At 37.6% G+C, this 26,255-nt stretch overlaps 1 protein-coding gene across 2 annotated transcripts in view; it reads left to right on the top strand.

Annotated features, from left to right (window-relative positions):
• The window catches only part of Khdrbs2 (KH RNA binding domain containing, signal transduction associated 2), a 393,692-nt gene that overhangs the window by 338,366 nt on the left and 29,071 nt on the right, over positions 1-26,255 (top strand). For both annotated transcript variants that reach the window (XR_005974643.1, XM_041656192.1), the window contains exon 7: positions 12,183-12,265. Coding sequence is in view for 1 of the 2 variants with exons in the window: in XM_041656192.1 (XP_041512126.1) it covers positions 12,183-12,265 (83 nt within the window). In the remaining variant the exon portion in view is untranslated. The remainder of the gene's footprint in view (positions 1-12,182; positions 12,266-26,255) is intronic.

Here is a 26,255-nt window from a genome sequence, read left to right as displayed (position 1 = left end):
TATTCCCAGGAGTGGTATTGCTGGGTCCAGGGGTAGGTTGATCCCGAATTTCCTGAGAAACCAAAACACCGATTTCCAAAGTGGTTGCACAAGATTGCATTCCCACCAGCAATGGATGAGGGTACCCCTTCCTCCAAAGCCTCTTCAGCAAAGGCTATCATTGGAGTTTTTTATTTTAGCCATTCTGACAGGTGTAAGATGATATCTCAAAGTTGTTTTGATTTGCATTTCCCTGATAGCTAAGGAGGTTGAGCATGACCTTAAGTGTCTTTTGGCCATTTAAACTTCCTCTGCTGAGAATTCTCTGTTCAGTTCAGTGCCCCATTTTTTAATTGGGTTAATTAGCATTTTAAAGTCTAGTTTCCTGAGTTCTCTATATTTTGGAGATCAGACTTTTGTCTGTTGCGGGGTCGGTGAATATCTTCTCCCAGTCAGTAGGTTGCCTTTTTGTCTTGGTGACAGTGTCCTTTGCTTTACAGAAGCTTCTCAGTTTTAGTAGGTCCCACTTATTCAATGTTGCCCTTAGTGTCTGTGCTGTTGGGGTTATACATAGGAAGCGATCTCCTGTGCCCATCTCCTGTAGGGTACTTCCCAATTTCTCTTCTATCAGGTTCAATGTGTTCTGACTGATAGTGAGGTCTTTAATCCATTTGGACTTGAGTTTTGTGCATGGTGATAGATATGGGTCTATTTTCATTCTTCTACAGGTTGACATCCAGTTATGCCAGCACCATTTGTTGAAGATGCTTTCTTTCTTCCATTGTATACTTTTGGCTCCTTTATCAAAAATGAGGTGTTCAGAGGTTTGTGGGTTAAAATCTGGGTCTTCTATACGATTCCATTGGTCGACTTCTCTGTTTTTATGCCAGTACCACACTGTTTTCATCACTGTAGCTCTGTAATAGAGTTTGAAGTCAGGGATGGTAATGCCTCCAGACAATCCTTTATTGTATAGGATTGTTTTGGATATCCTGAGTTTTTTGTTTTTCCATATAAAGTTGATTATTGTCCTCTCAAGATCTGTGAAGAATTTTGATGGGACCTTGATGGGGATTGAATTGAATCTATAAATTGCCTTTGGTAGAATTGCCATTTTTACTATGTTGATCCTCTCAATCCAAGAGCAAGGGAGGTCCTTCCATTTTCTGGTATACTCCTCAATTTCTTACTTCAATGCCTTAAAGTTCTTGTCAAATAGATCTTTCACTTCCTTGGTTAGAGTTACCCCAAAATATTTTATGCTGTTTGTGGCTATCGTGAAAGGTGAAGCTTCTCTGATTTCCCTCTCTGCTTCCATATCCTTTCATAAGAGGGCCACTGATTTTTTGGAGTTGATCTTGTATCCTGCCACATTACTAAAGCTGTTTATCAGCTGTAAAAGTTCTTTGGTGGAGTTTTGGGGGTCGCTTATGTACACTATCATATCATCTGCAAATAACGAAAGTTTCACTTCTTCCTTTCCAATTCGAATCCTCTTGATCCCCTTATGTTGTCTTATTGCTATTGCTAGAACTTCAAGCACTGTATTGAAGAGGTATGGCAAGAGTGGACAGCCTTGTCGTGTTCCTGAGTTTAGTGGGATGGCTTTATGTTTCTCTCCATTTAATTTGATGTTAGCTGTCGGCTTGCTGTATATAGCTTTTATTATATTTAGGTATGACCCTTGTATCCCTAATCTCTCCAATACTTTTATCATAAAGGGATGTTGAATTTTGTCAAATGCTTTTTCAGCATCTAATGAAATGATCATATGGTTTTTTTTCTTTCAGTTTATTTATATGATGGATTACATTGATAGATTTTCGTATGTTGAACCAGCCCTGCATCCCTGGGATGAAGCCTACTTGATCATAATGGATAATTTTTCGGATGTGTTCTTGGATTTGGTTTGCCAGTATTTTGTTGAGGATTTTTGCATCGATGTTCATGAGTGAGATTGGTCTATAATTGTCTTTCTTGGTTGAGTCTTTGTGCGGTTTTGGTATCAGGGTAACTGTAGCTTCATAAAAGGAATTTGGCAATGACTCTTCTGTTTCTATATTGTGAAATACATTAAGAAGTATAGGTATTAGGTCTTCTTGGAAGTTCTGGTAGAATTCCGCATTGAAGCCATCTGGTCCTGGGCTTTTTTTGGTAGGGAGGTTTTTGATAACCTCTTCTAATTCTTTGCGACTAATAGGTCTATTTAGATTGTTCACCTGGTCCTGGTTTAACTTTGGTATATGGTATTTATCTAAAAAAGTGTCCATTTCCTTTACATTTTCCAGTTTTGTGGCATATAGGCTTTTGTAGTAAGATCTAATGATTCTCTGAATTTCCTCAGTGTCTGTGGTTATGTCCCCCTTTTCATTGCTGATCTTATTAATTTGCGTATTCTCTCTCTGCCTTTTGATTAGTTTCGATAAGGGTTTATCAGTCTTGTTGATTTTCTCCAGGAACCAGCTTTTTGTTTCATTGATTCTTTGTATTGTTTTCTGTGTTTCTATTTTGTTGATTTCAGCCCTCAGTTTGATTATTTCCAGTCTTCTACTCCTCCTAGGTGAGTCTGCTTCTTTTTTTTCTAGAGCTTTTAGATGGGCTGTTAAGTCTCCAATGTGAGCTTTCTCTGTTTTCTTTAAGTGGGCACTTAGTGCTATGAACTTTCCTCTTAGGACTGCTTTCATAGTGTCCCATTAAGTTTAAGAATGTTGTTTCTTTATTTTCATTGAATTCCAGGAAGACTTTAATTTCTTTCTTAATTTCTTCCTTAATTCAGGTATGGTTCAGTAGTTGACTGTTCAGTTTGCATGAATTTGTAGGCTTTCTGGGGGTCGGATTTTTGTTGAATTCTAACTTTAATCCATGGTGATCTGATAAGACACAGGTGGTTACTAATATTTTTTTGTAACTGTGGATGTTTGCTTTGTTACTGACTATGTGGTCGATTTTTGAGAAGGTTCCATGAGCTGCAGAGAAGAAGATATATTCTTTCCTATTTGGGTGGAATGTTCTATAGATGTCTGTTTAGTCCATTTGATTCATTACCTCCATTAATTCTCTTATTTCTCTGTTAGGTTTCTGTCTGATTGACCTGTCCATTGGTGAGAGAGGAGTGTTGAAGTCTCCTACTATTAGTGTGTGCGGTTTGATAGCTACCTTGACTTTTAGCAATGTTTCTTTTATGTATGTGGGTGCTTTTATATTAGGGGCATAGATGTTCAGGATTGAGACTTCATCCTGATGAACTGTTCCTGTTATGAGTATAAAATGCCCCTCTCCATCTCTTCTGATTGATTTAAGTTTGAAGTCTACTTTGTTAGAGATTAGTATGGCCACACCTAGTTGTTTCTTAGGTCCATTTGCTTGATAAGCCTTTTCCCAGCCCTTTACTCTGAGTAGGTGCCTGTCTTTGTGGTTGAGGTGTGTTTCTTGTAAACAGCAGAATGTTGGATCCTGTATTCGTATCCAATCTCTTAGCCTGTGCCTTTTAATAGGTGAGTTGAGTCCATTGACATTAAGTGATATTAATGACCAGTGGTTGTTAACTCCGGTCATTTTTTTAGTCATAGAGTTTGTGTGTTTCCCTTCTTTGATTTGTGTTGGTGAAGGGTCTCTAGATATCTGACTTATTGTGGTCATTGTTGGACTCCTTGATTAATGATTTTCCTTCTATTACTTTCTGTAAGGCTGGATTTGTGGCTACGTATTGTTTAAATTTGTTTTTATCCTGGAAAATTTTATTTTCTCCATTTATAGTGAATGAAAGCTTGGCTGAGTATAGTAATCTGGGCTTGCATCCATGGTCTCTCAGTTTCTGCAGTACATCTATCCAGGACCTTCTGGCTTTCATGGTTTCCATGGAGAAGTCAGGTGTAAGTCTGATAGGTTTACCTTTATAAGTAATTTGGCCTTTTTCCTTTGCAGCTCTTAATATTCTTTCCTTATTCTGTATGCTTTGTGTTTTGATAATTATATGGTGAGGGGATGTTGTTTTTTGATCCAGCCTATTCGATGTTCTGTATGTTTCTTGAACCTTCATAGGTATATCTTTCTTTAGGTTGGGAAAGTTTTCTTCTATAATTTTATTAAATATATTTTCTGGACCATTGAGCTGCACTTCTTCTCCTTCTCCTACTCCTATTATTCTTAGGTTTGGTCTTTTTATTGTGTCCCATATTTACTGAATATTTTGTGATGAGGGTTTGTTGGACTTGCTGTTTTCTTTGATCAGTGTGTTTATTTTCTCTATGGTATCTTCAGAATCTGAGATTCTTTCTTCTAACTCTTGTATTCTGTTGGTTATGCTTGTTTCTGTAGACTCTGTTTGTTTACTTAAATTTTCCATGTCCAGCCGGCCCTCTGTTTGTGTTTTCTTCTTTGCCTCCATTTCAGTTTTCAAGTCTTGAACTGTTTCCATTATCTGTTTGATTGTTTTTCCTTGGTTTTCTAGGGTATCATTCACTGATTTATTTAATTCTTCAAACTTTCTGTTATATTTCTCATCCATTTCTATAAGGGCATTTTTTACATGCTGTTTAAGGCATCAATCACTTTCATGAAGTCAATCTTTTCTACTTCTTCTTGATTAAGGTGTTCATGTCCTCCCGTTGTGAGGTCGCTGGTTTCTGGTGGCTTCATGTTGCTTTTCAGCATGTTGGGCGAATTCTTGACTTGGCGTCTGCCCATCTCTTCTTCCAAATGCTCCCTTATGGATCTTCTTTTACCGGATCAGGTCTCCTTGTCTACCCAACGCTGGCTCTCCCCAACGTTGGCTCTCCTGGCGCAGAGAGATCAGGCCTCCGTGGGTGCCCCAAGGATTCGGACCCAGTCTCTTTTATAAAATTTTATGCATATCTTACTTACTATTAGAACTATTACATGAGTATTTATAGTAAGATGTGTGCATGTACAAAGCAGACAGTCTGCATTTTATTTCTTAAATCATTAAGCTAAGAAAGGAACAAGCATTTAAGAATAACAAATTAACCACACTTAACTAATGAATGTCAAGTTCCCATTTGACTGGCTAATTACATTCAATAATATTAAAGGTCATCATTTGCAAGTTGCCTCACTGCCTAGTGTTTTAGTTTTTAGTGACAGATTTATGGTTCTGACCCTCATTATTAAATTACTTAATTCTAAATGTTTTATGGCTTTGTTATTATTGATTGTTGAGTTTATTTTCTTTTTAGCTTCCTTGCTTTGGAAATGACACAATATTTCCTTTTATTTGTTTTGTTTAAATATCCATTGGCTTTTTCCATAATGTACAAACATATGCTAAATCTGTCACCTTCTAATTTAAAATGTAAATGAAAATATATGTAGATATCAATATGAATTAACTTTGCAATTGAGAGACCTGGGGACATGTCTCCACAGTTAAGAAAACATTCTGCATAAGACCTGGGTTCAGTTCCCATCACCCACATCAGACTGCTGAGAACTACATGTAACTCCATCTCTAGATATTTCCGGACCTTCTTCTGACCTTCATAGGCAGCTGCATGCACACACATGGTCTACACACATATATGCAACCCTCATCACATACACATAAAATGACAATGAATAAAGCTAGAAGTCCAGATGATTTTTTTTGTTAAACCATCATAGTATGCAAACGCCTGGTATTCTAAGACATTCCACTTTTCTTTAGATTGGAAACTTCCAATCTGCGTATTTTCGTCTCAGTGTTACATTGCACTGCAAGAAGCTGCTGATATTCGATCACTGGACCTACAACACTGATCGCTTTCTATGGTCCAATTTACCTTTTGCAACAGGAAGACTGTGCACAAAGCGGTGGCACTGTCCGTGACAAGCTTTCGAGACACTTAAAATACACTTCCAAAATACAGGGTGAGAGTCATTGTAAGCTGTTTTCTTTTTTAATGAGAATTCTGTTTTCACCTTTTGTTTATTTTTAATTGGCACATAAGGTGCACACATTTGTATGCTAATATATAAATTGTATGGTTGTGTGGATAAACACGTGGTTTCTTGTCATACTAGACAATGCTTTACCCTAATCTATACCCAAATCTTGTGTGTTTCTGATACAATGAACATTCAAACTTGAGTGAATATTTTTTCTTTCAAATGTTTATCATTTCTTTGTGCTAAAAACTGTCAAACATTTTCTTCCATCTGTTTTGAAATGTGTTTGCTTTATTGCTACCTACATTCACCGTCAGTGGCACATGGAAACTTATTTCTCCTCTCTAACTTGAGCTACGTTCCCCTCATCCTTCATACTTTCTTTCCTTAAGTGACAAGAAAGCTTCAAACTTTATGAATGTAACAATATGTAAACGGTTCTTGAGCAACCTTATATTGGTGTATGGTGTATTTTACAGCTTTCATATAATTAAATTCCTATAATAAGATTATAAGGTGGCTGATATCATTTTACCAACATAGAAGCCAAGAATAGAGAACCATGGTGGTGTTTCTACACTGGAATTGGCAGTTTTGGCAGAAACTCCCACATGAAGGCACTATGAAGCTGGAGTCATCACCCCTTGGTTGTGAGCAACAGCTCCATGTCCAACTTCTAGAAGACTCATTTTCTTCCAGCCCCTTCAGAAAGCCAGGTTTATTCAGGGAGGATTGACCTATGAATAATTTATGATTTTGTTTGGAATGCTTAGGCTGGACTATTGGCAAACACATTGTTTTTGTGACTGTGAACTAATTAGTGACCATTGACTGTTGTGTAGAACTATTTATTTTAAACATCTCCACACATCGAAGCACACTAATGAACATTCATGCTTATAAAAATTTGGTACTAAAAGTTGTTTCTAAAAATATTCCAAATAAAATAGTGTGTAGAAATTAACTTTTTTTCTTCGTTAGTAACTAATTTGTGGGAAGAGTTGAACCTTACACTTCATGAAATTGTGTATTAACAGAGAAACTGTCTCTCTATTCTAAGAATTTTCTGTGTACTATTTTTACAAAAGTAAACATGTACATGTGAAAATAACATACAGTAGTCCCCCCAGAGTTAGCTCCTTGAGGAGTCCATGGTATTCTCAAAAAGGGCTGGGGTGGGATGATGCTACAAAATTCCACAAACCTCTCTGGGTTTGATTGATTTGAGACAAGCTGTATCCAGCTTGTAAAAGACTATTTTTTGTGCTGCATTAAGAACTCAATATACATTTATCAGATGACTACACTATGGAATATACTATATTAACTACCACAGGCCTCAAAAAAGTGGGTAACTGTGGTATAATCCTTTTCTTCTTCTTCTTTTTTTTTTTTTTTTTTTTTTTTTTTTTTTTTTGACAGGGTTTGTCTGTAGCTTTGGAGCCTGTCCTGGAACTTGCTCTGTAGACAAGGCTGGCCTCGAACTCACAGAGATCCACCTGTTCCTGCCTCCCAAGTTCTGGCATGAAAGGTGTGCACCACCACTGCCCGACTATGTATACTCCTTTTTCTTTAAAGGAGTCAAACGTATAAAAAAACTCAAAAAACTGAAAAAAGCATGTGTGTAGACACCGTAGGTATCAATGACAGCAAATGGCGGGTGATAATAACTCAGAGGTCACTACATGCTTGGTAACGATAAAAAACACTTCCTTAAGACAGTATCACATAATATGACCTTGAAGACTAAATAGAATTTCAACACAGAGAAATGAAAAAACAAGAATCCAGAGTATCAGTGTCATAAAAACAGGGACTTACCCTGAACCCTGGCTTAGCTAGCTGGTTCCACGGGATATAAATTGAATATGCAAGATAAAAATACCAGAATCCTTTTCAATCCCTACCTTTTATTCAAAGAGAAAGTATAAAAAATCCTGAATAAGAATGTAAGAGGAATGCAGTCACGCTGTTTTTTTTTAATTATTTGGTGGAGGAATCAAATCTTTAGAGACCTGTTGTAGGTCAGCTCAGTCCTCTCATGACCCACTGTGGTAGATTCCATGGACAGTATCCTGAGATGCTCTATGATAGCTCTTGAAAAAAACCATCTGGCCTGGGAACTGTGTCAGCAAAAGAAGAAGGTTGATTCTTGGGATATGAAGAGGCTGCTTAAACTAGCTGCTCTGTGGGAGCCCTCTCCACCCCCCCATTAGTAATGCATGTGTGTACCTGAAGTGAAATCATCCACTTGAAAAAGGTAGATATGATGAAGTCAAGTCAAAGTAAGAAGAATCACATAGGACCAAAGGATACATTACAGTTCTAATCTATGATACAAACTTGATTAAGAGGTCTTAACCTTCAAGGATAGAAATGTCTGGACTAAGAGAGCTATTGATACATCCAGAACAATGGAAGGGGAAGTATAAAAAGCAGAGCATGATGAATATTTGGAGCTCCATGAATGGAACACTACTGTTTAGTCACTCATAAGAATGAAACCCCATCACTTGTAGTAAAGCGTGTGTAATTGGAAGATATTAACTTATATAAACCAGCACAGCCAAAAATATGCTGCACATAATGTCATATGGGTGATGGTGGCGCACGCCTTTAATCCCAGCACTCGGGAGGCAGAGGCAGGCGGATCTCTGTGAGTTTGAGACCAGCCTGGTCTACAAGAGCTAGTTCCAGGACAGGCTCCAAAGCCACAGAGAAACCCTGTCTCGAAAAACAAAACAAAAAAAAATGTCATATGTTGAAACAAACATTTCTACCTGAATGTGCTCTCACGCTCATGTCAGATAGACAGGGTGAGGGAAAGTGGGCAAAGGGAGGCTGCATTCCAACAGTGTGTGTTGCGGGCATCTGTGGAGCAATGAAACACTAAATGTCAGTAACACGTACAGTTAACACACAGTAATTGAAACCTAATAAGAGACAACAACAAAGAAAAAGAACACCAACAACTGAGAAAGTATCCAGAAAGTGGAAGAAAATAGAATCTTTATCATATATAAACAGAAGAGCTTCTCAATATCAATATGCAGTGGGACAATCAGAAAACATGAAGTCAGAGCTCACAAAGGTTCATTGAAAATTTATTTCCATAAACTTATTTCCATGGTTTTGTTTCAAATTTTGTGTTAGTATACAAAAGAATAAATTTCATTGACTGTCTGAGTCAGTGTTTAATTTCTGTGAAGACACACCGTGACCATGGTAACTCTTATAAATGAAGCATTTAATTGGGGTTTGCCTGCAGTTCAGAAGTTTAATCTGTTAACATCACGGCATGGCATATGGCAGCGTGCGCACAGACATGGTGCTGGAGAAATAGCGGAGAGTTCTACAACCCACTCTACAGGCAGCAGGAAGAGAGTGATACTGGGCCTGCCTTGAGCTTTTCAAATCTCAAAGCTCATCCTCAGTGACACACTTCCTCCAACCAGGCCATACCTGCTAGTCCATTCAAATAAGGCTGCTTCCTGTTGAGGAAGCATTCAAATCTATGAGCCTATGGAGGGAGCATTCCCATTCAAACCACCACACTGACTTCCATCAACAGTGTATTAACTTCAAGAATTCTAAGAATAAATATGCTATAATATTTTATTGTATGTCAAAAATTACATAAATTATCTTGAAAGCAGTAAAATATCATGCCTTTAAATTTTATGTTAATTTTTCTAAATAATATTTGTTACTAAAAGCAATAAACTATGTCTTTCCTCACAAAATCATGCAAAACCACTATTAGATTATGACTATTTTTGAATTATAGGCCCCCTCTGTTTCTAAAATTGATTTGCAAATGGTTTAAAACTGTATATATATATATATAATATCATATGATATACAATATATAATATCATACAATATACAATAATACAAATAGACAAGGTACCAGCAATTTGCAAATCAATAGGGAAAGGATAAGTGAGGTTTTAGCATATTATCATTTTACTGTTTTCCATAATAACAATTTTCGAATTCTGCCCTTAAAACAAACTAGGCTGGGGAGGAGATGGAATATAAAAGAAATGAGAGGAAGAAAAGGAATCTCTCAAGAATCCCTCACAGTAGAAATTACAAAAGAAATTTTCATCAAAATGGTGAAGTCAGGATGATGATTAATTTGTTATAAGGGAACTCTGGTAAAGAGGTCTTAGGAGCCAGGCATGGTGGATCATGTGGCAGAAGGGATTACTAAGAGTTTGAAGCCATTGGGGGCTACACAAAGACAGTAATTAGGAAAACCTGTTCATCTTCAGAAGACTGTGTGAACCAGAGCGCAACAAAATAATAGAGGACAAGCCAGGCGGTGGTAGCGCACGCCTTTAATCCCAGCACTACGGAGGCAGAGGCAGGCGGATCTCTGTGAGTTCGAGGCCAGCTTGGTCTACAAGACAGGACAGGAACCAAAAAGCTACGGAGAAACCCAGTCTCGAATATCCAATAAAGAAAGAAAGAAAGAAAGAAAGAAAGAAAGAAAGAAAGAAATCATAGAGGAAAGGGCTGTAAAAGAATTGCATATCAGAGAAGAGCCAGAAAAATAACTCCTACCACCTTGTTGACACAAAACCTGCAGTAGTAATTCATATGTAAATCATTTATTGTACTATAACTGATTTTTAATTGCAAAACTTGATTAATGAAAACTACTCTGATAACTTTGGAATATCTCATTTAAAAATTAAATATTAGCTAAATTAAAATACTTTAAAAAAATCTCATGGAAGAACTCATATGTCCCAACAAAAATATGATGATATCAAAATGAATGAAACAATTAAAAACATGGACTTTAGACTCAGAATATGTTATGCATAAATTGCAACATCAAATAAAGGAAGCTTGGCTAGAAGAAATAAAAAAAAATTTTAAATTTAAAAAAGTTCTTCAGTGGTAAAATACTACCCTTCAGGTTACTTGGTTTCAAAATTTTAATCAAGATAGGTATGAAAAATTTAACAATTATTAAAAATTTGCAATTTTCTGTTTTAGTGTCTGGCATAAGATAAAAGAGACTTAAAAGTCTCTGGAGTGAAGTAATGGTATGGACTTGTTGGATTGAGTGGAAGCATGTTTCATGGAGAAAAATCTATCCAGCCAAGTTCTAGAAGCCAAAGTAGGGAGCAGTCAAGATGAATGGATAGGGCTCAAGTCAATGACCACAAAGGGAAATAAAACTGAATTGGTCACATAGTGATTGATAGCTGCAACAAGTAATTTCCAATTGCTTGCACACTCTAGAATGACAAATCTCCAGTCATTTTGTCACAGTAATTTACTCAAACATGGCACATAACATTACTTATGAGATTTAAAAACAAAGTTTACAACAAACTAAAATTACTTTAATCACTTTAATCTCCCATCTTTGCTTTTATTTGTTTGCAATAACAACCTATTTTATGCCTGAAACCTCATCACAATTTAAGGACCCTGTACCTTAGGTTTTCTGTCTTAATATGATGGCTGTTACATGAAAACAGTACTTTGAATAGGATTGCGACCAATAGTTTATACCACCATGAGGTTCCTATTACTAGATGCTCAGAATCTTTTTGAGATTTATTCATTCATAATATTCTCTCTCTCTCTGTCTCTCTCTCTGTCTGTCTCTCTCTCTCTCTTTCTCTCTCTCTGTCTCTCTCTCTCTCTCTCTCTCTCTCTCTCTGTGTGTGTGTGTGTGTGTGTGTGTGTGTGTGTGGAGGTATGTGCTCATGACTTCAGGTACCAACTGAAGTCAGTAGAGAAGAGCCACCTAGAACTGGGGTTATTCCCAACACGGATGCTGGGACCTGAACATAGATTCCTCTGTAAAAAGAGCTAGCATTCTAGCTCCGGAAAATAATGTTACAAAAAGAAAGGATTACATCTTATTTCCTAACTTGGCTTTATTATATATTAAAATTTTAAATGACTCTTAAAATAGGCATTTCCATGTTTTTGATAGATTAAAAGTACAATTGACAAGTACTAAGCCTTTCCAATATATATTTCACTTTTTATAAATTTTTCATACAATATATTTTGTTCATATTCTTTGCCCTCTCCCAACAACACCAAGAACCCACCCCTTCCTTACTTACCCAACTTCAATTCTTTCTTTTTAAAGAAAAAAATCACATATGTCACCAAAAAGGACAGAAAAAATCTGCAGTATTTTTCATCATGTGGAAATTGTAAATATATTCAAATATAACCAAGCATGGAAATTAACCCAGGCTTATGGGGCATAAATCCTCAGAAAACAAAAATTATTAAAGCAGACCGATTTGTAAAAGTTACTTTATTGGCATCTATTTCAGGGGTATGATGATGGCTATGGGGGTGAATATGATGACCAGACCTACGAGGCTTACGATAACAGCTACGTGACCCCAACACAAAGGTAAGGTGTTTGCCGGCTCATCACTTTTCCAGGAGTTATCACTGCTCCAGGTTGTATTATACATGTGAATTACAGTTGTGTGAAGGTTTCAAGTAGTTGACTTATCTCCATTACCTGTCTACGTTATGAAATTACTTACTAGACCACAAGAGGTACACTATAGCAACTCTGATGGTAACTCCTGAACTGCAAAGAGGGAAACAATAACATGTAACTTGAGACAGGGTGATTAGCATACAATGAACTCATTAAACAAGCTTATACTTAAGGAAGTACTACTGCTTGCAGACATTATTTTAATGAACTTGTTATTTCATTAACAAGACAGGCACTTGCTCAATGCGGCTATTTTTTTAAAAAATAAACTAATCTGTAATTTTTACTTGTAAGTCACAAGGACATCTTATTGGTAAGCTGAAAATGAGCAATTAGAAATAATATCTCCAAGAATAAAAAACATCCTTTTCTTTTTTTCATCAGTATCTGTAAATTGTTGAGTATCTCTTTACACTGAACTAGAATTAGTGATGTTGATAAATTTGTACTGCTGGAAAGTCAGATTTTGACATATTGCTTATAAATGATAAAACTTAACCATTTAGGGACCCATTGTATGAAGCCTACAAATGTCAGCTACAGTGTAACCAGCTCCATAAATAACATATCTGTAGAGAATCCCATCTGCCCGAAAGTTTTTTTGTAATTATGGTTTTTTATGACCAGCTCCCTGCTCTTCCTTCCCATACTATAGAATCTACAAATAAGTTTTGGCTGTACGCTTGCTTGCTCTTTCTAGCATGCCATATAGAGAAGCAATACAACAGCATTATTTTTTTATTTTTTACATGAATGTTATTGTGTTTATTGTATGAATTAATAAGATTCACTGTGGCATTCTCACCAATGTATTTCTCCTGTCAGTTTATGGTTTCTACTTCCTGGCCTTGTCCACCTTCCTTCTCTCTCCTCCTTTCCTGGTCCATTTCCAAACCCCAATGGACTCTCTTCCACTTTCAGGGCTTTTTGTTGGGATTTCAGTTTCTACATCTATCAGAAAATAAGCAATATTTGTTCATGAACCTGGCTTATTTCCACTTAATATGATGATATCCGTTTCCACTGATTTTCATGCATGTGGCAGTATTTCATCCTTTTGTTGTAGTAAATAAGACTCGCTGTGTATTTACACATATACAGCATTTACTTTACCCATTGTTCTACTTTGGGTTACTATTGATATGAAGAAACACTGTGACCAAAAGCAAGTTGGGAAGGGTTAGAATTTGGAATTAAGAGCTGATTCAGCAGGAGTGCTGTTTACTGGCTAACCCCCCATTGCTTGTTCAACCTGCTTTGTTACAAAATCCAGGACCACTCGTCCAGGTGTGGCCCCACCCATATTGATTGGACCCTCCCCCATCAATCATCAATTAAGAAAATGACCTACAGCCCCATCTTAGGGAGACATATACCTACTTGAGGCTTCCTCCTTATCAATGACTTTAGCTAGTGTCAAGTTCACATAGAACTACTCAGCACACCCATTCTTCTTTAGACCTCCAGGTAGGCAGAATCCATCACTTAACTGTTGTACATAAAGCCACAGTGAAAAGGAGCAGTCAGGAATCACTTTCCTATGCTGAGTTCATTTGCTTTGCAAGTGTATCCACGGGTGCTGCTGCTTAAAATCATGAAGGTTTAGCGTTTATGGAATGAGGATTCACTATACCAGTTTCAGTATTATGTTAAACTTCTACCAACAATGCAGCATATACCTGCCCTTTGTACAACCTTGCCGGAATGTTTTCATTTTCCTTTTTCTTATATAATTTTCATTTTCACTATTGTGAAATGAGCTTCCAGTATAATACTGATTGGCATTTCTTTGGTGGCTAAGACTATGACATATTTTTTCTTATATTTATTGGGCCTTTGTGTTTTCTCTCTTTTTGAGAAGTGTTTATTAAAATCATTTGTACATTTTCCTTGGGTTGTTTATATTTTGACCTCTACGTCTCCTATGGGTATTGACTTTTTGTCAGATAATAGCTGGCAAAGACATTCCTCCATGTTATTGGATTTTTCTTGCATTCTTATGACTATTTCCCTATGTGATAAAGGAAAAAAATGTTTTATTTAACAGAATCCTGTTTACCAATTCTTAAATTTTTTTCTACTGATTTTGGAATTTTGCCCAAAAACTCATTGCCTATGCTGGGATCATGAAATGAATTTCTCTGCTTTCTTCTGGGAGTGTGAATTTCAAGTCTTAAATAACATTTTTAACACATTTTGAGTTGATTTTTAGATAAGTTAAGAGAGATTTAGTTTTATTTTTCTACACGTGTTTTTCTAATTTTCCCATACCATTTGCAACAGATGATCTCCTTTCCTCCAATTTATTATACAATATATTTTCAGTACCCTTCCTGTGACTGGGTGGTTTAATGATGTGCTGATATATTTATTGGTACTCTGTCCTTCTGTTCCATTGGTCTACTTGATTGTTTATATGCAAAGATCTTGTTACTCTTTCATTCTTTATGAAGATTCCAGCACTGATCTTTAAAAATAAGATTACTTTAGTATTCATTGTGTTCTCAAATAATTTTTGGAATTTTTTCTCGTACTATGAAGAGTATCATCTTAGTTAGCATTTCTATTGTTGTGGTGAAACACCATGACAGAAAATAACTTGAGCATGAAAGGGTTCAGTCCATAATGCAGGGAAGTCAGGGCAGGAACTGATGTAGAGGTCATAGAAGAATACTGCATACTAGCTTTTTTTCAAGGTTTGCTTATTCTGCTTTCTTATAGACTGCAAGACCAACTCCCCAAGGGTGGCACCACCCACAATGGACTGAGCACACCATCAATCACTAATTAAGAAAATGCACCATGGGTTTGCCCATAGGCCAATCTGGTGGGAGCATTTCCTCAGTTGAGGTTCCTTCTTCCCAAATGATTTTAGCTTGTGTCAAGTTGAAATCAAACTAGCTAGTAAAGATATCATGAATATTTTGATGAAGGTTGCATTTTTTTGTATGTCTCCTTTAGTAATTTGATATCTTGAGTTTTTTCCACATTTTAATGCAATGCTATTTTAAACTTCCATAAACATATACATACAATGCATTTTGATAATGTTCACTTCCTAATCATCCCTCTAAATCATTCCAGATCCACCCTTACTCCCAATTCCTTCCCAAATTTGTGTCAGTTTTTATTTTTATACTCCAGTGAGTCCAGTTTATGTTTTCCTTATACCTCTGGGTGTAGGGTGTGAGGCCATCCACTGGAGTATCGTCAATCTATAAGCAAATAGAGTAGCTGTCATTCTTGGTGTCTATGAGTTTCCCAACCATAGGTTCTTGACCAGGTCTGCAGTAGTACTAATCATGTAGTTTCTGCTCTGCAGCCAGCCTTCACTCTAATCAGGAAATGTTTGTTATCTCCCTTAACATGCATGTCACTATTGTATTCATAGGCATGTTGTCATGTTGGTCACTATTGTAGCTCACAGTGTTCACAGCTGGGTCAGGCTATTAATAACTTTCCTCCAAAAGCAGCCTAAATAGCAACCACCTCCCAATGCTATGAAAACTAGAGAACAAGGAAGAAGGTTCCTGGTTACTACCTCTCTTTCTCCATGTCATATGACCAAACTGTGTGGTATCTTCAAGAACAGAGTTCTACCATCAAATTATGATGGACAACCAAAAGAAATGGCTCCTACAAAAGCATGAATTTGGGGGGAGGGCTTTCCAAGATACTCCCAAACAACTGTTTGAGGGATGGTACCCAAAACCCAGTATTGAGCTTTTTTTTTCTTAAAATACTCTCTTAATGTGGGACTGTTTATGCCTATGTAATTACTTTTATTAATTAAAATAAGGAATACAGGACCCCTAAAATAAATTATAATAATTCTCATCTTGTAATTTGTAATAATCATATTTTTTTCCTTTTGTTCGTTATCATTCAATCACTTCTATTACAGAATCTTTCACTAGAAGTAATACATAATTCAAGTTCACCCTGGCCTACATAATGAGTTCCAGGCCAAACAGGGCAACATAAAGAGACCATGTCAAGAGAGAGGTAAACATGAGGGATGAAAACTCAGGAGACAGAGACAGAGAGACAGAGATGAGACTTGGAGACTTTCAATGAATTTAAATTAATATATTAATGAAAGAACTACTATTTCATAAAATTGCATGGGGATTTTAGTATAATGTCAGTAAGTACTACAGATAAGCAGATGAACACTGGAAATTTATTGACAAATGTATGAAATGTTTAGTCTTACGTTATATTATTAGTGTTTCAGCATAAGAAGAAGGTATGATTAACAATTCAAGTGGGGGTGGAGCTCAGTGAATAAGTGACCATGTAGTATATATAAAGCACTGGTATCCATCCCAGCTGCACAAAAGTCTAGTAAATTAAGTGAAATACAAGTGTGTACATAGTAGTATAGGAACTACTGGAGGGACAAAATTTTTAAATGATAATATAATATTTGCTGCTAATGATTTGTGTGAGGAGTCATTTGCAACTCTGTATGTATTTATATACTTAGAGGGTAAAAAAGTGCTGGGAATTCCATGTCAAATGAAGTTCATTTTCTCAAATTCAGATTTTTTCCTAAGGTGACTCACTAATTAAACTATTAATGTGAGACTTTCTCAATTTTTTAAACTTTATTATATAAAAGAGAAATACTACAAAAAGAAGACATTATATATGAAATGAACCATATCCAGAGAGTGAAACTCAGTGACCTTCCTGACAGTCAGAGCAGCCATTCGACAGTGAAACTGTGGAGCTTCACAATAAAGTTTTTGCTTTCACTATTGAATATATTTTACACACTGCCAAAACCAAAAAAAAAAATTGACAGAGTAGAACTAGAAAAAATTATGTAAGACTTGAATTAAAGGAGAGAAAGAAATAAAGTGAAAAAATATATGAACACGTGACTGCAACATTCATGAACAACTTGAATAATTTAGTAGACAATACAAAGTATATTTGTTTTATTAAAGTGAAAGTCAGAAGGAGTACTGATACTGATTTTTGACATCAAAACAGGAAATGTGGAATCCATCAGAAATAAAATGAAATGGTCTCTGGATGTAGGTGAACACAGAGTGGTAGAAATTAGAAGGCAGAAGCCATGTGATTCCTTCCGGGAATCACTGTATCATCCTCAGCAGAGGTTCCGGGGGAGTTCACAAGGTAACAAGTGTGAAAGTTCGCCCAGAGTTCAAAAGATGGAACAGCTTAATTAATCACTCATTGCTTTGGAAGGCACCGTGACTTCTGAAATTCTTCAAATAGATTAGGAAAAATTCTGTAGACTGCTCAGGAGACAGCTTAACTGAGTGACGTTAATGGCTGCTGAGGAATGTAGTGTTATAAAGAATCTCCAACCGTGTTTCCCCGTGATCTCAGGCTAAGAGAGAAAGCAAAAGAATAGAACTCCGAGTTATTATGCCACCTCTAAATTGCAGAAGTACAACTGCGGTTTCCAGAGTGACTCTCTGTGGTAACACCTTTAACTGGGCCATTTACCACATCTTAACTCGTCCTGGAGGCATTAGCATTTTCAGAGATTGCCTTTCTAACATCACACAACGTCATGAAATTTTTGGCTAACATTTTGCAACTGAAAATATCTATATCGAAAGAAATCATAGATGTGGGAAGTAACTATTTTATTCTTTTTTTTTTTTTTTTTTTTTTTGGTTTTTCGAGACAGGGTTTCTCTGAGGCTTTGGAGCCTGTCCTGGAACTAGCTCTGTAGACCAGGCTGGTCTCGAACTCACAGAGATCCGCCTGCCTCTGCCTCCCGAGTGCTGGGATTAAAGGCGTGCGCCACCATCGCCCGGCCTGAAGTAACTATTTTATTTAGATATGAATGGTATTGCCACAAATGAAAATTAAAAGGTCAGGTCTGAAAATTTTGATTCTAAAAGCAAAAATTTAATGTGGATGCAAAATGCTAAGATTTTATTATTTCTTAGTGTAAAAGAATCCATCTGTCTGAATATCTATAATGGTTAGGCATGCAAGGTTAGGTGTGTGGGGTGCAAGACAATGAGGCACTCGAGGTAATTTCAGGGAAGTGTGGTTAGGGAACTATTTTCCCTTCCAGGGTACCACAAGGAAGAGTTCGGTCCTCTGAGAGGTCAGTATTCCTGTGGCTGAGTTGTCATGCTACCCAAAATGGAAATTATTGTGAGACAGAGAACCCTGTAGGAAAAGCCACTAGACTTGAGCTGACCCTTTTACTTCAGAGTCGGGCAGAAGTATAAAGACCTCGTAGATATTGCAACACCTCTGCCTTCCCTACAGTCTCTCCCATGGATCCCACTGTCTTGATCCTTTGGGAAGCAGAGAGTATAAATGATCCAAGAGACGGAGCAGTCATTAGTCATCCTTCCAATAAAAAAGAGGATAAGAAAGATGAGGACATTAAGAGCAGGCAAAGAGGCCTCTCACAATATCCAATCATTTGTAATATACCTCAATAACTAGCAATTGTAATGATCCATGTCAGCTGTTTGACTGGAACATTGGCATAAAATTGCTATGGAAACAGTCCTGCATTGAGGTTTTAAATGATTTTTTTTATTTGTGAAAATATTTACTCGTTCTTACAAAAGTACAGTGAATATATGAAATGCAGATTGGATAGAAAATATACCTTTTTAAAGTTCTTGGCTCCTTGCTAGTCATATCCCTAAGGGTAGGAACCCTCGTTTTCTTCCTCAAAGTCTACTTGCCATTAGAGCGTCACCGGGCAGTAACAATTCAGTGCTCTGCTGTGTTGAGGGGATTTTATCTCCTTGCAGCATCATGTGAGTAAGGAACCGGTTTCTAATTCTAGTTAATTCCAAAAATAAAGTCAAACTCATGTCCCTTAAGTCTACAGCCTTATAAAGAAAGAATAATAAATTCTGAACTTTGACCTGGATCATAAATTCAATTGATTTCCAATACATACCTAAACAGAACAGAACAGGACAGAATAGGACAGGACAGAGAAACAGAGAGAACACATATGCAGGGTACTAAGAATGCAAGCCATTACTTAAAAAAAAGCCTGACTGAATAATTCTTCTAAACATGAAAAAAAATCAAATTAATTATTTTTTCAGGCTGTAAGATTAAGGTGAGATTTTTATTTGATGCTAAGTTTACAGAAAGCCTTCTGATGAAAATACACAAGTGAAAGCTGTACGGTAACTTAATAAACATTTTATATTAGGCAAACAGCTTGTCTTGCTCTTTGGAATCACCATTCACCGTAAGACTGTTTGCTTTCATCCTAAAACTTGGTTCTCTTGTCTCAACACTGCAGTCCATGGTATTATTGAATCTATAGGATTATTGGATTTGAGATATTTTCCCACAGCTATTGCACAAGTCTGTTGTGTGTTCATGCTATCTACAAGTCTCTGCATGAATAAAAGAGTAGATTTCACATCGTTTGAATTTAATTTCTACTGAACGAAACTTGGTGTCTTGATGCCCTCATTGCCTTTTATTTCAGATAAAGACCTTAGAGAGACAGCCTAAATATAAGAGAAACAATGGATTTTCTCAAATTATCCACTGTTTATGGTAACAACTTCTTTTTTATTAGTTTGAACTGAATTTCCATGGTAACTAGACTGCTTGCAAAAATAAACTTCCTATGATACCTTAACAAGACCAGTTAGAAACCACATTGTCCTTAGTTGCATGAATGGTATCTTCCACAGGAACCTAGGGTCCCCAGTTAAATATTAAAACCTGGTCACCTTTTTATGGAGATGAAAAGATCTCTCCTCACTAGGTTAATGTAGACTTGGAGACATAACTCAGCAGAAAACCTGAGAAACCAAGGTAAGCCACACACCACAATCAGAGCTCCAGGAATGAACCATTTTAAGCTGTCAGAAACCCAGTGTGTTCATGTTCTCCCTCCTTCTGCTCCTCATTGGGTCCTTGGGAGCTCAGTCCAGTGCTCCAGTGTGGGTCTCTGTCTCTATCTCCATCCATCACCAGATGAAGGTTCTATGATGATATGCAAGATATTCGTCAGTATTGCTATAGGATAGGGTCATTTCAGGTTCCCTATCCTCAGCTGCCCAAGGAACTAACTGGAGACATCACCTTGGGCTCCTGGGAACCACTCTAGGTTCAAGTCTCTTGCCAACCCTAAGGTGGCTCCCTTAACTAAGAATTGTGCTTCCGCGCTCCCCTATCCAACCTTCCTTTATCCCAATCCTCCTTTTTCCCCAAGTTCCCCCCATCCTCCCCTTCTCCCTTTTCTCTCCCCATCTCCCCTTACCCCCATCCCACCCCACCCCCAAGATCCCAATTTTCTCCCCGGCAATTTTGTCTACTTTGCATAGCCAAGAGGATAACTATATGTTTTTCCTTGGGTTCTTCTTATTTAGCTTTTTAGGTTCACCAATTGTAGACTCCGTGACCCTTATTTATGGCGAACAATGAGGGCTGATGAGAAGCCAGGGACAATGGCATGGGGTTTTGATCCTACTTAATGTTCTGGCTTTGTGGGAGCCTAGCCAATTTGGATGTTCACCTTCCTAGATATGGACGGAGGGGGGAGGACCTTGGACCTTCCACAGGGCAGGGAACCCTGACTGCTCTTTGGACTGGAGAGAGAGGGGGAGAGGAGTAGGGGGAGGGGAGAAGGGTGGGAGGAGGGGGAGGGAAATGGGAGGCTGGGAGGAGGCGGAAACTTGTTTTTTTTCCTTTTCTCAATAAAAGAAAGAAAGAAAGAAAGAAAGAAAGAAAGAAAGAAAGAAACCCAGTGTGTTGCAAAGGGCCTATCATGAAGGCCAGTCTGGGGAAATTCTTATTTCAGTAATAGGTAGAGAAGCTTGGCATTACTGAAGATAGATAGATAGATAGATAGATAGATAGATAGATAGACAGATGATAGGTAGGTAAGTAGGTAGATTGACAAACAAATAATAAATAAATAAATAAATAAATAAATAAATAAATCACATTTAAACACAATGTGGAAGGAGTCAGGGATGCTGTTAAATAACTATCAAAATATAAAATAAAAAGTGGGAGCCAGGCTGTGGTGTCATATACCTTTAAACCCATCACTTACTCAGGAGGCAGAAACAGGCTGATCTCTGTGAGCTCTAGGCCAACCAGGTCTACAAAGCAAATTCTAAGATGGCGAGGGTTATTACACAGAGAAACCCTGTATTAAAAAACAAAATCACAAAAGGCAAACACTATGACTGAGCTGAAACCACCCTTTGTTCAAATATAGGATGATAGAGCTGTGGGGTCCTTACGATGGCCCAGATGTTTCTGAACAAAAGCTGAAATCTAGACTTTTAACTACTATCTCTATGTAACAAACCACCTGAAAGTTTAGTGGGAAAATATATATATATGAATTTCATCAGTGTTCAAGTTATGACTTGGTTTGGTCCCACTGTGTCTGGATCCTCACCTGGAAGGGCACAAAGGCCAAATCTTAGTGACAAGACACTGGAGTTATCAGGAGATTGCCTCTGATTAAATGATCCTGATCCTGTAAGTCTACACCAAAAATGGAAAAATTGTGTAGTGTCCTCATAGATGCCTTTTGTTTCTCTCAGGCTTCCTCATAGTAGGGAAGCTCACAGTGCCAGATGTGTGTCCCAAACCACAAGCGGAATATACACTGCCTTTTCTGACATATCCTCATTCCCTACAAGCCAAGCCAGAATAGGTATTAGACATCATTGGTGGACTGATGACTGGCGTGGCTCAAGGATGGAAAATACTATTGTAGCCGGGCTTGGGACACACAGCCTGGTGCATCAGTTATTCAATGTCAATACAGTACTTATAGATGCTAGCAATATCTTGAAACACATTAAATACTTGTGAATTAACCATAATATATCTGTTCATTATTCTGCCTATTTTCTAAATTCTGCTGTATACAAAACGTGAGTATAAAGGAATCAATGTACTTGGGTTGGAGAGATGCCTCAGCCGTTAAAGGCTAGGCTCACACCCAAAAATATAGGGAATCAATGTACAGATACTGTTCCAAGAAATTGGTATTGCAGATTCATTCAGTGTGGTCATGTGAAGCAGTAGTACATGGTCTGCAAAAGATTTGGATGATCAGGGCAATATCTGTGCCTGATCAGAGAGAAGACAAAGATTGGTGTGCTAGAAGCTAATGTAAGGGAATGTGAGGGGCCCTCAAGTGGAGAGTTGAGAGGCAGTGCAGGAGGCTTCAGGAACTGATGCTCAGCTGGGATTTTACTGATATGGTACAACTAAGCCCGGAGTGGGTATCATCTCGTGCAAGGACCAAGAAATTAAAGTGTAATTCTCTCCCGAACCACAGTTCTGTCAGGAGAATCCAGTTATAAAGTACTGAGGTTTGCAAAGGCATTCCTTGGAATGACACACAGAAAACAAAGGCTGGACACATTACCAAGGAATAAAATAGCATGTGGTAGAGTTTGGTATACTTGTGAAGTCTAAAAGCCCCAGTCCAGAGTTGATCTCTGTTGTGGGGGTAAAATAAGATCAAAAGGATTGTAAGAGCTGGAGGTAAAGGAGGACTACTACAAATAATGTCTTCTGGACCCGACAGGGCCATTGTACTCATCAGCTCACAGCAGCTTTGGCTGCGTGCAGTAGACCCACACCAGATGAAACAATTGATATTTTATCATGAATGGGGTGATGGAATCATAGGCTCAACCCCTAGCTGAGAGTTATTTGACAAACAATAGTTGCTGGGGGAGGGAGACTCTGTTATTCATGGGTAGTATAGGTTGTCCATCCTTCAGGGGATGGCCCTACACCTATGCATATAATTGGGGCATTAATTGGACTCAGTAAGTTATAAAGAAGGGGACTTGAAGTCAAGGTGGAGGAATGTTGAAGGGGAAGTGAGGGAGAAGTTAGAGAAAGGGAATGGGTAGTAGATATAATCAAAATGCAATGTATATGCTTGATAAAATTCTCAAAAAATATATGAAGAAAATTAAATTTGAAAGTGTGTTTGCACTAAACCAACACAGTATTAAAGCTCAATACATTCTTTTTTGTTATGATTCTTAAATCATAAAAAATCTACCATATAACCCAGCAATATTTCTCTTTAGCATATGCCCAAAGGATTCAACATACTAATCAGCTTGCTCATTGTCGGTATATTCACAATATCTAGTAAATGGAAACATGAATGTTCTTCAGCTGTTGAGTGGATAAGGAAATTGTGGAATGTATACATAATGTAATTCTGTTCATTTATAAAGAAAAAGGAAATTATGAGCACTTCCCAGTAAGTAGGCAGAACCAGAAAATATGATGCTGAGTACAGTAACCCAGAACCAGGGAGATAAATGCTGCATGTTATTTTTTATTTGTTGATCATAGCTCCACATCTTTAGATGTGAGTTATAACTTGGAGAAACCACAGAAGTCAGGAAAACAGAAAGAGACTGTCAGTAGGGCGAGATAATGAGCTTCGGGTAAAGGGAAGGAGGCTAGCAGGTCATAAAATATGAAAGGAAAATAGGAAAAATAAAGGAGGAAACCCGCTGATAATTATTGTACCAGTCTGCTCCTACAAGGTCAGCTAGGGTTTCTGGGTAGGGGGATCCTCGAGACCAAAAAGAAAAGTCAGAAAAAAACAGAAGACAGGATAGAATCAGGAGGCCTGTCTGGTCATGCTGAAGCAGCCAAACAGCCCAGAGTTTATTTCAGAACCTGCTTATATACAAAAGCAGAACAAAGCACAGCACAGGCAGGCAGTCAGTGTCTAACCACAAGACCATTCCTGTCCTTGAGTGAGCAGCCTCTTCTCCATCACGTACTTGCTGCTCAGAAGCAGCCTTGCTTTCTATCTTGGTGTTCCTGGAGTTTGTCATCAGCACTATACTGTCTATTAGATAGAGTGTTCTTTCCTCACGGGCTAAATCAGAAGTCTCTCACAGCCCTCAAGGTTATTAAAAAAAAAAGTGGAGCAGGCAAGCTTGAACTCAAATGACTTCTTTAAGTCAAATTGACTCCAGATGGAAACTGAGTCACACATGGGATCCCACAAATTATAGGTATATTATAGCAATGTAGTATATATGCATAATTTAAAATATATTTATTGTATATTTAATATCTATTTAGTATATATTATGCAACTTGGATTAACAGTTGCCTCACCAAAGAACCTCAGACTATCTACTTAAAATTCCCAATGCCAGTCACAGGAAATCTCCATCAACATTATTATACAGGGGAGGTTCCTAAAACAACGCAGGCCATTGCCTTTGTTTTTAGTTGCCTAAGAACATGAAGGTAAAACCATATCGCTGAATTCATCACACACTTCAGCTACATGATGGCATTGAGCTGCTACTGAACTAGAAGGCTTCTCCCTAAGGACTAGCCAGCTCTCTTAGTATCAGAGGTGCTATGAAAGCAGCCAGAGAAACATAAGCAATAGTTATATCTAGCAATAAAGCCTGTGAACAGCCATGAACAGTATGACACACTATGTTCAAAGCTGCAATAGTGACAGGTGCATCTTAGGAGTAACTAACAGATATCTAATTGGACCTAAGGCCCACCCTGTGGGAGGAAATTCATGTCCAGTACTATAAACCTAGTCAACCATTTTTGAATAGTAAGATCATGGACTCTAGAGAAAACATTCTCCAATAATGTATTACAAAACACTTATTATGCCTCACTGTGACTATAGTTGCTAATCGCATGATGTGTACTAGAAAATAATGTGTTATCACTGCCAAAATATATTTATATAATTCTAAGTTATATGTATCCATGATCGAGTGAATCATAAAGGCATAAATAGCTTCTAGTTGCTTTGTCCTGGAATTGGACTGCCTGCTTATTTCTGACCCAGAACTTGTGACGGAGAAGTTGGTTTCAGAGTCTGGGTGTCTGATACTTAAAAACATGAGAAATTTCAGAGCTTCTGAATTTTAACATTGCCAGAATAAATCCAAGTAATTAGCTGTGTAATTCTGTTATCCAGGACTCAATGAAATTCAATTGCAGGAGATGTGAGAAGGAAACAAATGAGAGAGGCTGAGGGGCTGGGCAGGGAACACGTCAACATTTCCAGTGGTCAAAGTCTCTAACAATGCTAATAAAGGCACCGTATAGAGGCTTTGCTCTGTGCCAGATGTCTAGAAACAAATGTGTAGCTCAGACCTATCTACTGGGTTAGTATAGTTTTCTTTCTGAGGGGTTTGCTGTGTTTGCCTTGTTTCTTGAAATATCACCCTGGACTCCTGCATCAGTAACACTGCAAATAAATTTGAAAATGTCTGTACATCAGCTAAGGACAATTGGCTTAGAACTCAAATTATAGTATAGGGTTATACATATTAGATATCGGGGAGTTATGGCCATAGAGAAAGAGGTAAAGCTTTAAAAATTAAAAAGAGCTGATGCAATGAGAGGCAGTCTGCATGAAAATGTGAGAGAAACCTCCTGAAAACAAGTGTGACAGGAAAGTCCATTGTCCAGCGTGTGATGAATCACTGGAGAGAAGCTGACCTTTGACCTGGATCCAGGAGAGGGATGAAAACGTTCTTAGAGAACCATGCTCTGTGCTAAGGAATTGTCACTCCGCCTAGAAAAAGCAAGGTGTGAGAATACACAACCACAAGTCAATTCAAACATCCCACAGCAGAAGACCTGCCACTAGAAGTCCGATTTCTCCTTTCTGTAAACATCTTCATACTTCTGTTTGTCAGTAAACATGTGTCATGATACTTTACTTATGAAACAGAAGGCTTACCTGATATCTGTCACATGCTGTTTCTGTGATAAACATAGCCTCACATGTTGTCCAAACAAAAACATTTTTATCAATGAATCTTTCCCTTTTCAGACCTTGTTATGTGGATTTAACTTCCAAAGTGTGGTATGTGGAAATAGCTCTTGAAACAGGAACAAATGG

Source organism: Microtus oregoni, unplaced genomic scaffold (assembly GCF_018167655.1).
Source record: "Microtus oregoni isolate MIOR12 unplaced genomic scaffold, Mior012 000007F_ref0000211, whole genome shotgun sequence".
Lineage (NCBI taxonomy): Eukaryota > Metazoa > Chordata > Mammalia > Rodentia > Cricetidae > Microtus > Microtus oregoni.
Note: the sequence above shows the minus strand (reverse complement) of the source record. Positions and strands in the feature narration are given on the sequence as shown.